Raw genomic sequence first — 18,077 nt, 5'->3', positions numbered from 1 at the left:
TAAATTGACCGAAAGTGAAAATGGAATTATATTTGGATTTTATATTGTAATGTTTAATTTGATTGAATTTAATAATAGAACTAATATGCTGATTATAATCAATTATATACTAATGCATTATATATAAATGTACGCTATGGGTATGGAGGGAGGGGGGCCTCACACACTTTGCAACTGCCAAAATTTGTATACCTGTCCATTTACCCTTTTCCCTATAAATTTTGAAAAACCAATAAAATTTTATTACAAAAAAAATAAAATAAAAATAAAAGCTCTGCATGGCCATTTTGGTGAAGGGGGAGGAGTTTCAGGAGGCTTAGTTTATATTCTTTTATTGAAATAAATAAAATCGAAATAAATAAATAAAATAAATAATAATTGCTTTTATTCAGTTTATAAGACGCACCCAGATTTTCAACCTCTTTTTTGAGGGAAAAAGGTGCATCTTATACTCCAAAAAATGCTCCAAAAATATGGTATGTAGGTAGGTACATACATACATACATACATACATACATACATACATACATACATACATACCCATTATAATCTGGTTATAGGTTTATTTATTTATAAGTTTTATGGATGCATATATTCCCACTATAACCCATTATAGATTTATAGGCTGATAATTCCAGATACACATAACAGGTGTTCAGTCAGAATTTTCACTCTGGACAGGTAGGTACCATGTGGGAATTTTCAAAATTGAAAGACAGATGGTTCCTCAAGATTTGTCTGAATTCGTAAAAATTTCAACCTGGAGTGACGGGTATACACACTGACTTCACTTGCAGCAATTCCTTGTGCATCTATCGCCTCATCTTTGACTTTGTCACACAGAGCCACAAAATCAGAGTAGTTCACTCAGCATATCATTAGGATGCAAAGGCACACAGGTTTTGCAATTCGGATCCTCATGAATACTAATATATAGCTGAAGAGAATTTCTGAGATTACAAAAGCCAAAATATTGTGATTAATAGACCTTTTCAGGGAAATGTCATTTTCTTATGGATTGTATAAGCCTTCAAAACATTGAGAATCACAAGCATTGATCTTTAATACAAAACACTTTCAGAAAATGGGGTGTACACCCTGATTAGGTGTGATGTTAACTGAGATTAGGTGTGATGTTAACTAATTCTTACTGCTTAATTTCAGTTCCCTTTGCATTTGAGTGTAGACAAACTTCATGTTAAATATAAAAACAAGGAACAGAGGTAGCCAAGGAATAGAAGGCTTCACTGGTTAAAACAGCATAACTCAGATTGGTGGAGATGGATATTTCTGATCTTTCTGTTTGGAGGGTGGACCCACAGACATACTTCTTCTTTATGGAAAAAAGAAGTTGCTAATGTTCTTTTTCAACTCTTAACGCTCAAAACAACACTATAGAGCACTGCACACCAAGACAACTAGACACAAGGACAGTTTTTTCCCGAATGCCATCACTCTGCTAAACAAATAATCCCCTCAACACTGTCAAATTATTCACTAAGGTTCCATTACTATTCTCATCGTTCCTATCACTCATCACTTCCCACATATGACTGCATGATTGTAACTTGTTGCTTGTATCCTTACGATTTATATTGATATTGTTTCCTGATTGCTTATTTGTACCCTATGACTATTATTTGTATATGCCAATGTCCTTGGTTTCATCTATATCTATTTTATATCTATCTATTCTGTATACTGCACGATTCAAAAATAGAGTTGTGAAAATATTTACAGACCCCTCACATCCTAGACATAAATTGCTTCAACTCCTACCCTCATAAAGATGCTATAGAGCACTGCACACCAGTAACTAGACATAAGGACAGTTTTTCCCCAAATGCCATTACTCTGCCGAACAAATAATTCCCTCAACACTGTCAAACTATTCACTAACTATTGACTACTATTACCGTAATCTTCTCATCATTCCTATCACCCACCTCCTCCCACTTATGACTGTATGGCAGTAACTGTTGCTTGTATCCTTATGATTTATATTGATTGTTTTGAAGCATGAATTTGTCTAGAAGCATGAATAATATATATATCAAAGATATAACTATGATCCATGCCCGTTATGTTATGAATTTCTGTTGGAAAAATTGCATAAGGCAAAACACAGATCTCAGCTAAAGATACTGTTTGCACACAGAAAGCAAAATAGTTTAAAAGTATATTACTGTATTTTTCAAACTATGAGATGCTCCAGACTATAAGAAGCACCTAGCTTTTGGGGAGGAAAATAAGAAAAAAAATCTGCCTCTGCCTCCCGCATCCATTTGGTATTCATTTGGCCCATTTGGCACTGTCCGTTTGCCGCCACTATTTGCCACTGTGATTGCAGCCCATTTGCTGTCGCTTACCGCCCATTTGCTGCCACTACAGCCCATTTTCTGCCACCACAGCCCATTTGCCACCACCGTGGCCCATTCATTCATCACCACTGCTGCGGCCTATTTATCACCACAGAACGTTCACTGTGGCCAATTCTAGAACAGCTGATCTGTGCCACACCAACCCCCTCCCCACAGCCCACAATATTCACTGTATAAGACACACAGACTTTTCCACCCACTTTTTTTTTAGGGGGAGGGGAGAGTGTGTCTTATACTCTGAAAAATACAATATATAAAGAAATGTTTTGATTTGTCTTATACGTTCCACTAATATTCTTTACTGGATGGTATAGAACAAAGTTCTCAGTTGAGTGTCTCTAAAATCATCCATAATATCAATGTCCTTTATTTATTTATTTATTTTTTCAATCAGTGCTAACTCCTGGCGACTGCCTCAACAAGTGCCTGTAGTTTGTTGGAGAGATTTCAGAAGTGGTTTGTCATTGCCTCCTTCCTAGGGCTGAGAGAGAATGACTGGCCCAAGGTCATCCAGCTGGCTTTGTACCAGATGAGATGAGAACATTGCTCATGTTGTCTCAATTTTTGGCCTGTTGTTTAAATGACTACCCCAGACTGGCTCTCATTTTAATCCATAACTTCTATTAATTCATTTTTAAAAAATAGAGTCCAAATATTATAACTTTCCTTTACATATTTGTTTCCCTGGTTCCTCTTATTATTGTGCTCATCTTCTTCTGCATTTTACTGGCTGACAATGCTTTTGGAGTAGCAATCACAAACATACAATGTATTCCAATTAGGCTAATTATGTGTATTTCATTGCAGGATGCTTCATTTCTTGTTCTTAAAAACACATACAGTGTATTCATAGGTATGGCTCAGATAATTAAATATATACAGGAGTGTGCAGAATCTTTGCACACTGACTCTTCTCCCCAACATTACATCCAAACCCACGCATTTAATCGAAACTCTGAAATAACCTACAAAAGTACTGTAGGTAGTTCTTAACTTACAAATGGTCATTTAGCAACCATTTGAAGGTATGACATATCCCCCCACTCAAAAAAAGCTACTTATGACCAAGATTTGAAGTTCTAGGGGCTGCTTCCATGTGGTGATCTAATAACATGTTGGAAACACAGAAACTGACCCATGTTTATGGCTGTTTGCAATGTCCCACACTCCTGTGATCACAATTTAGGACATTTTGTTAGAAATTGACATTTATTTCCAGTTTCTGGCAAAGAAAGACTCGATAGTAACCAATGAGTTTGTTAAAGATGATGGTATTCACTTAATGACTATTGAAATAAGATAATAAAATCCAATTTGGCCATGTGGTTACTCACTTAACAACCCTCATGACTTAGCAATAGCACTTAGACTTATATACCACTTCATTGTGCTTTACAGCCCTCTCTAAGCGGTTTACAGAGTCAGCATATTGCCCCCAACAATCTGGGTCCATCATCCGTCTGTCCATCCATCTGTCCGTCATCTATTTATTTATTTAAGGTTAAAAGAAAGAGTAAGGCTTTTGACTCTGTAGAAGACATTTGCATTAAACTAAATGGAACCATAATTAAGGTCTCTTGAAGTTTTCACTCAATGTGGTGAAAGAGAATTTGCTGTTAGAAGAAAACAGAATTTCCTGTTTATAGGTTAAGAGTACAATTCTCCTACTTATTTAATAATATGGTGCCAAGAGTGTGTATAAATATCCTTCCTTTCCTTGGAGAAACACATTTTCAACTGTCTGCACCATTCCTGTTTTCCCGTACCTCAATTATATCCCAAAGAAAGAATGTGACAGAACCTCACACACAACCTTTTCAGGCATAGAAATTCCAAGTGAAGAACAAGTGCACAAAAGAAAATAGTGGCACCATATTATTATTCCATGAATAAAGTCAGTTCAAAAATGCCACCAGCAGAAATTAAAAAGGAAACTCTTGCACATCCTGAGAATAATGCAGAAAAGCAGAGGAAGAAGCAGAAGAAAAGAAAGCTTTTGACAAAATGCTTCAGCACAGTGTTAATTAAGCTATAGAAAATTGGGTGACCTCCAGTACTGAAATAAAATTCTAGAGAAGGCAAAATGCCTGTGTCTTAAAGGAAAGCCAGAAAAATACAATTACTGCATCACAGCACAGAGGAAATTCCTTTGTAAACGCCTCTTGTGCTTCAATTTTTACTTGCTGAAAAGAACATCCAGAAAACAGCGAATATGAATTTCAAATAGCTTCTCAGACAATTACCAAAAAAATCCTTTTCGTGTATGTTTTACCTGTTGGAACACGGAATTATACAGGAGGCAAGTCACAGCTTTCTTGTGACTTGCCACTCTCCTTTTCCCTAATTCGTGTTCCATCTCCAGTACCATCAGTTGGTTGTTCATTGAGATGAATAGGAGACCTTGTGATTCATGAAAAAAAAGGGTGGCGTGAAAGTCCACACTTTTGGGGAAGGATCCGGCAATCCTTTGTATGCAAAGTTGATGCTGAATGTCCCAAAGCCTTAATATCTGTGTAGAGGAAGGAGGAGAGGAATAGAAATAAATTAGAATTGGAAATTAAAAACCCAACATCCCAAAGTCTTCTCAACCTTTCCTCAAAAACTCAGACCAAAATGTTTGACCCTAATATAGAATAGAGTATAGAATAACAGAGTTGGAAGGGACCTTGGAGGTCTTCTAATCCAACCCTCTGCTTAGGCAGGAAACTCCACACCACAACAGACAAAGGGTTATCCAACATCTTCTTAAAAACTTCCAGCGTTGGAGCATTCACAACTTCTGGAGGCAAGTTGTTCCACTGATTAATTTTTCTAGCTGTCAGGAAATTTCTCCTCAGTTCTAAGTTGCTTCTCTCCTTGATTAGTTTCCACCCATTGCTTCTTGTTCTACCCTCAGGTGCTTTGGAGAATAGTTTGACTCCCTCTTCTTTGTGGCAACCCCTGAGATATTGGAACACTACTATCATGTCTCCCCTAGTCCTTATTTTCATTAAACTAGACATTCCCAATTCCTGCAACCGTTCTTCCTATGTTTTAGTCTCCAGTCCCCTAATCATCTTTGTTGCTCTTTGTTTGCTCTTTGCTTTGTTGCTCTTCTCTGCACTCTTTCTAGAGTTTCCACATCTTTTTTACATCATAGCAACCATAACTGAAAGCAGTATTCCAAGTGTGGCCTTACTAAGGCATTATAAAGTGGTATTAACACTTCACGTGATCTTGATTCTATTCCTCTGTTTATGTAGCCTAGGGCTAAGTTGGCTTTTTTGGCAGGTGCTGTACACTGCTGGCTCATATTTAAATGGTTGTCCACTAGGACTCCAAGATCCCTCTCACATGATGATTACTTTGTTAATCATCAAATACTTTGATGATTCATGGCATCACTAACTTCCCAGCAATACACAAAGGTAAAACATGGAATCTCAGGCCAAAAATATTGCATACTATAGATATCTGTATCTATCTATAGATAGCATAAGGAAACTTAGCACATGGTTAGTCTTAAGAAGAAAGACTGATAAAGATATAATTTCTCCATTTTCAGAAAGAAGACCAAGACTTGTTCTCCATTGTTCAAGAGTATAGGATGCAAAATTATGATCTTAAGTTACAGTAAAAAAATACTGGTTGAATGATAGGAAGTTCCCCTTCAATAGAAATTAGAAATTCAAGTAAAAGAGGGCAGATATGATATTATTGCCATTACAGAAACTTGGTGGGATGAAACTGACAAATGGAACATACAGCTAGAAGGATTTAAATTATTTAAAAGAAATAGACCAAATAAAAGAGGAGGTGGAGTTGCACTATATATAAGAAATAACTACGTCTCTACAGAAATAGAGCACAACAATAATGAGAACTATCTTGAATGCATTTGGGTCAATATTAAAGGTTGTGGGGGAAATGACATTGCCATAGGTCTATACTACAGGCCACCCAACCAAGCAGAGGAAGAAGATGAACTTTTTGCTAGTCAGCTAACTAAGGTATGTAGGAAGCACACCACAATAGTAATGGGAGATTTTAACTACCCTGACATCAACTGGGAAACAAACTCTGCACCAAGTGGAAGATCCAACAGGTTCCTAACAAACCTAGCAGACAACTTTGTTTTCCAAAAAGTAGAGAAGGAAACAAGGGGATCAGCCATACTGGACTTAATTCTCACTAACAGAGAGGAAATGATAGAAGGTGTTGAAGCCATAGGAACCCTGGGGGCAAGTGACCATGCAATATTGGAATTCAATATTATCCAAACACAAGTAGTAGAACAAAGTCAAACTAGAGTCTTGGACTTTAAGAAAGCTAATTTCAATAAACTTAGAGAGAGCTTGGGAAAAATTCCATGGATGAGAATCCTCGAGGGGAAAACAACTCAAGAAGCTTGGGAAATTTTGAAAAATGAGATTAGAAAAGCCCAGCCTAACACAATACCAATGAAGAAGAAAAATAACAGCTCCCAAAAGAAACCAGCATGGCTGCATAAACAACTATCTGACAACCTGAAAGACAAAAAAAGTAAGTATAAAAAGTGGAAGGAGGGGGACATAACTAAGGCAGAATATCAGCAAATAGCCCGAGCCTGTAAAGATGAAGTGAGGAAAGCTAAGGCTCACAATGAAGAAAGGCTTGCCACAAAAGTAAAAATTAACAAAAAAAGCTTCTTCCAACATGTTAAAAACAAGAAAAAAGTTAAGGAAACAATTGGTCCATTGCTAGGAGAAAGTGGCAAGAAGGTGACAAGCAACAGGGAGAAAGCAGAACTATTTAACTCATGTTTTGCATCTGTCTTTACACAAAGGGATAAAACAGTCCAACCTATCAAAAGCAGCACCACAAAATTAGGAACACAAATTGAAATAGGGAAGAAAATGGTAAGTGAGCACCTGTCTACCCTAGATGAGTTCAAATCACCAGGACCGGATGGATTACACCCCAGAGTTCTGAAGGAACTAGCAGACGAGATCTCACAACCACTGAATTATATCTTTCAGAGATCCTGGAACACCGGGGAACTACCAGAGGACTGGAAAAGAGCTGATGTGGTTCCCATCTTCAAAAAAGGGAAAAAATTAGATCCAGGAAACTACAGACCTATCAGCCTGACCTCAATACCAGGAAAGATTCTGGAAAAAATAATCAAGCAACGAATTTGCGAACACCTAGAAGCAAACAAAGTAATAGCCAAAAGCCAACATGGATTTGTCAAAAACAGATCATGCCAGACTAATCTTATTGCATTCTTTGATAAAGTGACAAAATTAGTGGACCAGAGGAATGCCGTTGATATAGTTTACTTGGACTTCAGTAAGGCTTTTGATAAGGTAGACCATAACCTACTACTAGATAAAGTAGAAGAATGTGGGTTAGACAGCATCACCACCAGATGGATTCGTAACTGGCTGACCAACCGTACTCAACGTGTAGTCCTCAATGGAACTGCATCTACACGGAGGGAAGTATGCAGTGGAGTACCCCAAGGCTCTGTTTTAGGCCCAGTACTCTTCAACATCTTCATCAATGATTTGGATGAGGGAATAAATGGGGAACTCATCAAATTTGCAGATGATACCAAGCTGGCAGGAATAGCCAACACTCCAGAAGATAGGCTTAAGATACAGAAGGATCTTGACAAACTTGAACATTGGGCACTATCTAATAAAATGAAATTCAATGGTGAAAAGAGTAAGGTTCTACATTTAGGCAACAAAAACGGAATGCACAGGTACAGTATAGGTGATACCTTGCTCAGTAGTAGTAACTGTGAAAGGGATCTTGGAGTCCTAGTGGACAACCATTTAAATATGAGCCAGCAGTGTGCAACAGCTGCCAGAAAAACCAACATAGTTCTAGGCTACATAAACAGAGGGATAGAATCAAGATCATGTGAAATATTAATACCACTTTATAATGCCTTGGTAAGGCCACATTTGGAATACTGCATTCAGTTCTGGTCGCCACGATGTAAAAAAGATGTGGAGACTCTAGAAAGAGTGCAGAGAAGAGCAACAAAGATGATTAGGGGACTGGAGACTAAAACATATGAAGAACGGTTGCAGGAACTGGGTATGTTTAGCTTAAGAGAAAGAAGGACTAGGGGAGACATGATAGCATTGTTCCAATATCTCAGAGGTTGCCACAAAGAAGAGGGAGTCAAACTATTCTCCAAAGCACCTGAGGGTAGAACAAGAAGCAATGGGTGGAAACTAATCAAGGAGAGAAGCAACTTAGAACTGAGGAGAAATTTCCTGACAGTGAGAACAATTAATTAGTGGAACAGCTTGCCTCCAGAAGTTGTGAATGCCCCAACACTGGAAGTCTTTAAGAAGATGTTGGATAGCTATTTGTCTGAAACGGTATAGGGTTTCCTGCCTAGGCAGGGGGTTGGACTAGAAGACCTCCAAGGTCCCTTCCAACTCTACTATTGTATTGTATTGTATTATAATAGGTCTGTTCAAGACGAGACTAGACAGACTTGCTATCCACTCAATGAACAACAAGCCATCTGTTAGGGACACTTTGATGTAGATTTCTACCCTGAAGTTATTTTCCAACAGTCCAACAGTCATTGATGGTATCATCACCCAGCCAGCTATCATTAAAACCTGTCCATGCATGTCATTCTTATTTTGGCGCAATGATATTTGGAGGTCTCCAGAATAAGCTATAGTCCAGTGGTTCCCAAAGTGTGCACCGCGGCTCCCTGGGGAGCCGCGCTATTGTCATAAGGGTGCCGCGAAGCCGGGCGCCCGCTTCCCTCCCTCCTCTCGGGCTTTGGAGGGAAGCTTCTGCAAAAGCCCGGGCATGACAAGTCTCCCAGGCTGAAATTTGCCGAGCTGTACACGTGCGCCTGTTTTCCACGGTGTGGAGCAGCGGCGAGATTCTGGGCGGCGAGCGATGATTCCGGGGGGCATCAGTGGGGGGGCAGGGTCCCCCTCGCGTTCCTCATCTTCCCGGATGGCCCCTGGAATCATCGCTCGCCGCGCAGAATCTCGCCGCTGCTCCACGCCGTGGAAAACAGGCGCGTGCGCACAGCTCGGCAAATTAAAGGCTGGGAGACTTGTTGCCACTCGCCTTGGCAGAAGCTTCCCTCCGAAGCGTTCCGAGGGAGGGCTGTAAACTTCCCTCCGAAGTCTTGGGAAGTTCTGAGGAGCCCCCCAAGGCAAAACGCCGCTGCCAGGTAGCTAAAAGTACGTCTCTGATTCGTCTCTGTCAGTCTCTCTCTGATTCCCTCTCTCACTCCCTCTCTCTGTTCCTCTCTCTGTCTGTCTGTCTGTCTCACTCACACACACACACTGTGGTGACCACAGTGTGTGTGTGTGAGAGAGTGAGACAGACAGACAGAGAGAGGAACAGAGAGAGGGAGTGAGGGAGGGAATCAGAGAGAGACTGACAGACAGACAGACAGACACACACACACAGAGGGGGAGGGAGGGAGAGAAAGATAGACAGCCAGAGAGAGAGACACACACAGAGTGATTGATTAAGTGAATGAGTGAGAGACAGACACACCCACATACACAGAGTGACAGAGAGAGAGGAAGGGAGGGGAGAGAGACAGAGGGAGACACACACACACACACACACACACAGAGAGAGAGGGGGGGAGGGAGGGAGAGAAAGATAGACAGAGAGACACACACAGAGTGAGTGATTAAGTGAATGAGTGAGAGACAGACACACCCACGCACACAGAGTGACAGAGATTGGGGAAGGAGGAGAGAGAGACAGAGATACAGAGAGAGAGAGAGACAGATAGACACCCAGAGAAAATGACAGAGGGAGACAGAGAGGGAGGGAGGGAGAGAGAGACAAAGAGCCAGAGAGAGAGAGAGAAAGAAAAAGAAAAAAAGAAAGAAAGTGGGAGAGAGAGATGAAAGAAAGAAAGAAAAACAACATATGACCACAATTGAGCCCAAAATTTTGGTTGCTAAGCAAGAGCGGCTCTCCAAATAAATTTAAATCGTGGTTTTGGCGAGATTTGGCTCAGTTGAAAAAAAAGGTTGCCCACCACTGGGCTAGTGTGGTGGTTAAGTTACTTTTCAAAAGCTATTTTTCTGATCCAAGATTTGAGAAGTTGTGCAGCGAACAACAAGCCCATCCATCCCATTAATAATTTTAAATCATTAAACGATGTTCAATAAATTGTGAATTTAAAGCTCGTGTTTAATTTATTTTTCAATTAACCTAACCTTAACGAACTAAAAAGTAGATTTCCAAATCCTTAAAAAGTCAAAAATTTAAAAAAATCGGATGTACCTATTAAGGGAGCCGCGGAAAAAATCCGAAGTGTTATGGGAGCCGCAAACCGAAAAAGATTGGGAACCTCTGAGCTATACATTGCTAGCAGAGAAAGGGGAATTTGAATAGTGAAGATTCCTAAGTGGTTTCTTCCACCTCTTTGATTCTAAAAAAAACAAAGTCTCGGAGTTGTTCTTATTCCATGAGAAGCACAAACCAATGTTAGGTTGTTCATCATTGTCATTTTCTTCTCTGAGCTGTCAGATCAAGCCATTATAGAAAGGAAGCCTTTTTTATCTTCTTTTATTCTGCCATTTGTCCTACACAGGATTGTGATGTTTAATTTGGATTCCTGGCAGTCAATAAGAGATTGCTTAAGCAGAGCAGAAGGCTTTGTATGTAAATAGCTACCATTGCTGATGCCCATTCATCCATCAAAGTGAAACAGATTTATGCTAATGCCAAAAACAACACAAGATTGCTTGTAAAATAATGGCTGAACAACAAGGGGAAGACAGTGTTAGCCAACTGTTAAGATACTTATTGAAACTTAATAACTTAATATTTTTTCTTCAATCTTTCAATCTGAGCACATTTTGTATTCTCTATATCCAGGTTCCAATCTCATGTCTTCTTCAGAGATGTTATTAATGGAAGAAATTAGATTAGAGTTCCAACTTCAGCTTGTGACTATGGCATTTATCTCTCACGGAATTAACAAATGTTTTTCCCAATATAGAGATGGCTTTTCAGGGCACAGTTAATCTTTGGTCTACTGAAAATGTGGCACTTTTATTAAGAGCTGTGCTTTTTTTAACCTTGGCAGTTTTCAGATGTGTGGACTCCAATTCCCAATATTCCCCAATCAGACTTAATGGTTGGGAAATTCTGGGAGTTGGAGTCCATGCTTTTGAAAGCTGCCAAAGTAAAGAAACACTGATCTAGAGTTTTCACGTGACTATTTGTTGTTGTAAGTTGTGAAGTCATTTCCAACCCATCGCAAACCCATGGACAATGTTTCTCCAGGCCTGCCTGTCCTCTACCATCTTCCGGTAGAGAACAGGCAGGCCATTTAAGCTCACACCTATTGCTTCGGTGACTCCATCCAGCCACCTCATTCTCTGTCATCCCTTTCTTCTTTTGCCCTCAAGTGTTCCCAGAATTAGGCTCTTCTCCAGTGAATCCTTCCTTCTCATTAGGTGGCCAAAGTATTTGAATTTCCTGTTCAGGATCTGGCCTTCTAAAGAGCAGTCAGGGTTGCTCTCCTCTAGGACTGACCAGTTTGATCCCTTTGCAGTCCAAGGGATTCACAGGAGTCTTCTCCAGCATCATAGTTCAAAAGCCTCAATTCTTGGCGCTCAGCCTTTCTTATGATCCAGCTTTCACCAGCCATACATTGCAACTTGGAAAACCATAGCTTTGACTTTTGTTGGCAGGGTGATGTCTCTGTTTTTTTAGACTTGCCATAGCTTTCCTCCCCAGGAGCAAATGTCTTTTAATTGTGATTATAGAAGTGGTTTAATCCCTTTAGAAATCCAATAGATATCCCCAGAAGGAAACTTTAAAATCAGCTAGAAGGAGGTAGACTTCTATTTCAGCCTGACTGCCACATTTGTGTCTGATATGGATAACTAAAAGGTTCTGTCTTCCCCCATGAAAAAACTCTCCTTTCTTCCAGCTTGTGAAGACCTACATAATGATTTTTTTAATATTCTACTGGAATAGGTAGATGCAAATGAGAAGAGAGTCCTGTAAGTAACTTGACCCCATGTCATGAAGGGCTTAATGGCTCAATACCAGCACCTTGAATTGAACCCAGAAGCACACTGGTAACCATGCACTGAATTAATTAAGGCCATAACTGCCCTTGTGGCTTCATTTGGATCAGCTGAAGCTTTTGGACACACTTCAGAGAAAACCCCATGCGCTGCAGATTGCAATAGTTCAATCTTCCAAGCAGGACTGAATGACCATGAGTTGGGCCTCTTGGTCAAGAATGGGCTCAATGGGTGCATAACATGTAGCAGTGTAAAGACCCTCCGAGGCACCTTTGCCACCTGCTCTTTGGGAATGAGTCCAAGGGGAACGTCAGACTGATCTTGTTAGAGTTGAGATGAAGCCAGACATTCCCCATATATTCCCCCACTTTCTCCAAATGAGTCAAGTGCTTCACAGAATCACTCAGGCGGCCAAGGTTGTAGACATAAAGCTGGTATAATAAGCATACTGATGATGCCTCTTCCTGAACTATAGGATGGTCACTAGAGGTCATCTAGAAGTGTGACCAATATTATCTTGGTCTCACACCAGGATCTGAATCTTGACTGGAAAGTAGCCAGATAATCCATTTATGCCAGACTGGAGCTACCATGCAATTTCCTTCTCTAAAACCTTCGTCCCAAAGGGAAAGTTGGATGAACATTGCATTGAATAGTTAGGGCCAGATGAGACAGATTATCTCTTTTTCAAACCACCCCTCTCTCAAAGACGAATTTCCTACCACCTAAATACAACCATGTGTCATCTCCTGGGAGGCCTTAGCCAAACCAGGAGGGACATGGATGCAACTCTGAACTTTTTATTTACTGAGCGCTTATAGACCGCCCCCTCTCCCGAAAGGGACTCGGGGCGGTGTACAGTCCATACAAGAAATACATCATATAAAAACTAAATAATTGAACAGTTAAAATTGTTAAATAGGAAAATAGATAGATATGGAGGAGGTTAAAAAAGGTTAAAAAAGAACTGTACAGCTGAGTAAATATAGTTTTAAATATCCCATAAAATTAAATTTAAAAACCATTCCCCTAAAATACCAGTTGAGAAATATGTCTGCCAGGAGGTAACAGTTATGATTGTGCCAGGCCAGCCAATCGGAACAGGTGAGTCTTCAATTTTTGTCGGAAGGAGTGGAAGTCGGTGGTGGTTCTAATGTCGGGGGGGTGGTCATTCCAGAGGGTTGGGCCCATCACAGAGAAGGCCCTACTCCTTGGCGCCGCCCATTGGCATTGCCTAGTGGACGGCACCAGGAGAAGTCCCTCCCTGTGAGAGCGAATTGGCCGCAGGGATGTGTGTGGCAGGATGCGATCTGTCAAGTAACTAGGTCCTGTGCCATGGAGCGCTTTAAAGATGGTAATCAAGACCTTGAAACGCACCCGAAAAACCACAGGCAGCCAGTGCAGCTCGCGCAGGAGAGGTGTTACATGGGAGTACCTAGTACTCCCCATTACAGCCCGCGCGGCTGCGTTCTGGAGTAGCTGCAGTCTCCGGGCGCGTCCCAAGGGAAGCCCCACGTAGAGAGGATTGCAGTAGTCCAGGCGAGACATCACCAGTGCATGAGTGACCGTGCGTAGGGCATCCCGGTCCAGTAGGGGGTACAATTGGCGCACCAGGCGAACCTGGTGGAACGCCCCCCTTGCCACGGCTGCCACATGGTCATCCATTGACAGCCGGGCATCTAGGAGGACGCCCAAATTGCGCGCCTGTTCCACAGGGGACAATTGTTCGCCCCCTATGGCCAGCGATGGAATCAGCTGGCTGAACCGAGGTGCCGGTAGCCACAGCCACTCAGTCTTGGAGGGGTTGAGTTTGAGTCTGTTGTCCCCCATCCAGACCCCGACGGCTTCCAAACATCGGGACATCACTTCGACAGCCTCGTTGGGGTGGTTTGTGGTTGAAACGTACAGCTGGGTATCATCAGCGTACAGATGATATTCAACCCCAAAACCACGGATGATCTCCCCCAGCGGCTTCACATATGCGTTGAACAGGAGAGGCAAGAGGACCAACCCCTGTGGCACCCCACAAGTGAGTGGCCTCAGGATCGACCTCTGCCCCCCTGTCAACACACATTGCGTCCGGTCGGAGAGGTAGGAGCCGAACCACAGCAAAACAGTGCCTCCGACTCCCATCTCCTCCAGCCGGCGCAGTAGGATACCATGGTCGATGGTATCAAAAGCCACTGAGAGGTCTAATAGGACCAGGATAGAGGAACAACCTCTATCTCTGGCCCTCCAGAGATCATCAACCAACGCGACCAAGGCTGTCTCCGTGCTGTGCCCGGGTCGGAAGCCGGACTGGCGTGTGTCTAGATATTCGGATTCGTCAAGGTGTCGCGGAAATTGCTGTGCCACCACATTCTCAACAACCTTCGCTAGAAAGGGAAGGTTGGAGACTGGACGATAATTAGCTAGCTCCGTTGGGTCAAGTGAAGGCCTCTTGAGTAAGGGCCTCACCACCGCCTCTTTCAAGGCAGTTGGTAAGGATCCCTCGCCCAATGAGGCGTTCACCAGGCCCAGAAGCCAGCCTCGTGTCACCTCCCAGGTTGCCAGTACCAGCCAGGAGGGACACGGGTCCATTAAACATGTGGTGGGTCGCAGCCGTCCACGCAACCTGTCCAAATCCTCGGGGGCAACAGAGTCAAACTCCTCCCAGAATGGTCTCACAAGACTCACTGTTGACGGCTCGTCTGGTCCACTGGGGGGGGCCCATCCGCTCCGGATCTGAGCGACTTTGTCCTGCAGATATTCCCCAAACTCCTCTGCTCTGCCCTGCAAGGGTGCCCCCACGTCCTCTGCGATAAGAGGGAGCGGGTCACCCTAAACAGGGCGGCAGGGCGGTTATCAGCGGACGCAATAAGAGCGGCACAGTGTCTACGTTTGGCCGCTCTCAATGCCACAAGGTAGGTCCGTAAATAGGCTCTTACCTGTGTTCGATCAGATTCGGAGTGTGAGGACCTCCATCTGCTCTCTAGACGTCTCCTATGGCACTTCATCACCCTCAACTCCTCGGTATACCAAGGAGCTCGGGTGGGTCGCTATTCACTATTTGTCGCTATTCACTATTTGTGAAGTTATGAATCTCTGAATTGAGGAGGGCAGCTAATCTTCTTTACTTCTGGAGACTTCCTGGACACATTAATGATGCTTTCTTGGATACCTTGGATGTAGTCTGCGATTGACTTCTACTGAGATATTTTTAAAATAGCAATAGCTATTTAAAAACTTCATAGTGTAACCCAGGGATGTTAAACTCATGGCCCACAGGCCGGATGCATCACACGCTGGCCACAGCCACCCCCAGTTTAGTGAGAGTGAAAAAGTTGTGATGAATCATGTGACAACAACGTGACGTCACGAGTTTGACACCCCTGGTGTAACCTAAGCTCTGGGACTTCCTGGTAGCCTCTTATCCACAGAATAACTTTTTCTACTTCTCCTTCGGTTTTTTTTTTTTTAGTTCAGCTAAGGTCAGTTAGACTCAGATATCGGTGTGGACTGTACTATGAAGAAGAGAAGGAAGAATTATGGCAAATAAATGTAGCAAAATAGTTCAAGGGAGATTTCTAAGTAAGTCTAATATTAATGTTACCAAGTGGCAGAGTAAGTTTAGATTTTTATACCCGAGACTTGTGTAGTATAATGAGATATGTTTGACAGGCTCTTTCAACACTCACCTTATCCTTGGCAAAGCTGAAGAGCAGTTTGCGCTCTGTAATGAACTGGACAGCTATTACGCTGTCTGAATGACCTGTCAGGATTCCAGCAGGTTTTGATGTGACATAAGGATTCCAAAGGCAGACGGAGCAATTAATTCCTGCAGTTGCTGTTCAGAGTCATAAAATTGAAATACGGGTTTTACAAAACGGTTCCAAGGTGTTTCTAATGAGTATTATCAGTGTACAAATATCTGATCCGGAGATTCAAGCAAGCTGTGATTTGATCAAATCTCCCAATTAAATTGACTTTCTTACCTGAATTGTCACATTGATTCAGATGTTGAATTGATGCCGCTGAATAGATTTAGTGATCTAACACTTTGTAATGCGTGCCATGTCTTTTCCCCTCCTAATTGATTATATGATTCAGCTCTGTTCAGTTTGACAGTTGGTGCCTTTGGCATATTGGTAAGAAGATAGACACATTCTGATACTAGTAATTTTCCCAATCTGGTATGCATTCTAGGGTGCAAGGTTGGGAAAAGCTGCCTTTTATTGCTTTTCTGCTTTCTTTCCAGTTATTTCCTTTTATAACATTAATAGCCTGCTAGCCCAGAATAAAATTCTCCCTCCCTCCCTTCTCTCCCTCTCCCTCCCCCCTATCTCTCTCACACGCACACACATCTCTTCCAAAAACCTCTTGAGCATTCTTTAAGCCAGTGTTGGTGAACCTTTTCGGCACTGAGTGCTGAAACGGGAGTTTGCCTGCACACACAAGCAAATGCCGGAAACCAAAAAAGCAGCTTCCTGCCAGTATGTACGGGAACACCAGAAACTGGAAGAGCAGTTCCCCGAAGCTGAGCTTCCAATTTCTGGCATGCATGCATGTATGAAGACCAGCTGGCTCAGCTTCCTGGCTTGCGCATGCCTGCCAGGGAGCTGCTTTCCAGTTTCCGGCACATCCACATGTGCGAAGACCATCCAGCTGGAACACAGAAGAGCAACAGGTAATAGCTGGCATGCCCGGAGAGATGGTTCTGCATGCCACTTCTGGCACACATGCCATAGGTTTGCCATCACAGCTTTAGGCCATTGGCTTTATAAGGACCACCTAGTCTTTCCATCTAGCCCATAGGTTCTCAAGCAAGAACCTGCCACACCACACACAATACTCACTTTTTTTAGTGTCACCTTTTCTATTCTCTTACAATAGAAAGAAAACGCCTTTCTCTCTATGAAGGATATCAGGATCCCCTTCCTTCCTTCACAATGAATCTAGGAGTAGAAGCAATCTCTAAACAGGGGAAGGACTATTGACCAATATACACATATTGGTCCCTTGGCATGCATCACCTTAGTAAGATGCTAATCTATGGCAATAAAATTTATGACTAGATTCTTAGAAAATAAATCAACCTTGAATGATCCATCCATATGCCACTGGCAAACCTCCAGAACAAGTAATCTAGCAATGGAGAAATACTTGCCAAATATTTTTCTTCCTGTTAGAGCACAACTACACAATACCACCAAAATAAACTGGTTCAACCATTATTTTTTCATCTACTAGGGAACTGCAGCTTTTCCCAAAAATGTTTGGTTCCTCTAGCCAATTTTCCTCCCGTTCATGACAGACTGCCATTTGAAATTCTTATACTCATTAAACCAGTTCAAACACAAAATAATACAGGATACATCTACCTTTGTGACTTTAATAACTTTGATAAAGAGGAAATATTTACACTAGTAGCAAGGGTGTCTACAATATTGCTATCTTGCATATGTCTTTTCGGGCCTATCTGAACTCTATTCTACAATTGGATGATTCTAGTATTTCAGGCTTTGTTTCCAACTAGCTTTTCTGTCAGTTATAACTTGATCAGAACACGCTTTATTCTAGTTTGCTTCTTCTTCACCCTGCCAAGCCTCCATGCTAGTTCTTTGTGGTATTTTCTTCATTGGTTTTCACCTCAATCCAATTCATGTCAAGTTCCCTTTCTTTCACTTTGTGTACC

At 41.9% G+C, this 18,077-nt stretch overlaps 1 protein-coding gene across 2 annotated transcripts in view; it reads right to left on the bottom strand.

Moving 5' to 3' along the window:
• Positions 1–18,077, bottom strand: part of WDR49 (WD repeat domain 49) — a 148,759-nt gene that overhangs the window by 92,822 nt on the left and 37,860 nt on the right. For both annotated transcript variants that reach the window (XM_081955592.1, XM_081955593.1), the window contains exons 7-8: positions 16,081–16,229; positions 4,654–4,890 (exon numbers count right to left, since the gene is read on the bottom strand). In XM_081955592.1, the coding sequence (XP_081811718.1) occupies positions 4,654–4,890; positions 16,081–16,229 (386 nt within the window). The remainder of the gene's footprint in view (positions 1–4,653; positions 4,891–16,080; positions 16,230–18,077) is intronic.

The sequence above is a fragment of the Natrix helvetica genome (genome assembly GCF_964273705.1).
Source record: "Natrix helvetica genome assembly, chromosome: 5".
NCBI classification, from domain to species: Eukaryota; Metazoa; Chordata; class Lepidosauria; order Squamata; family Natricidae; genus Natrix; species Natrix helvetica.
The sequence above is the reverse complement of the archived record's forward strand: the minus strand, read 5'-3'. Positions and strand labels throughout refer to the sequence as shown.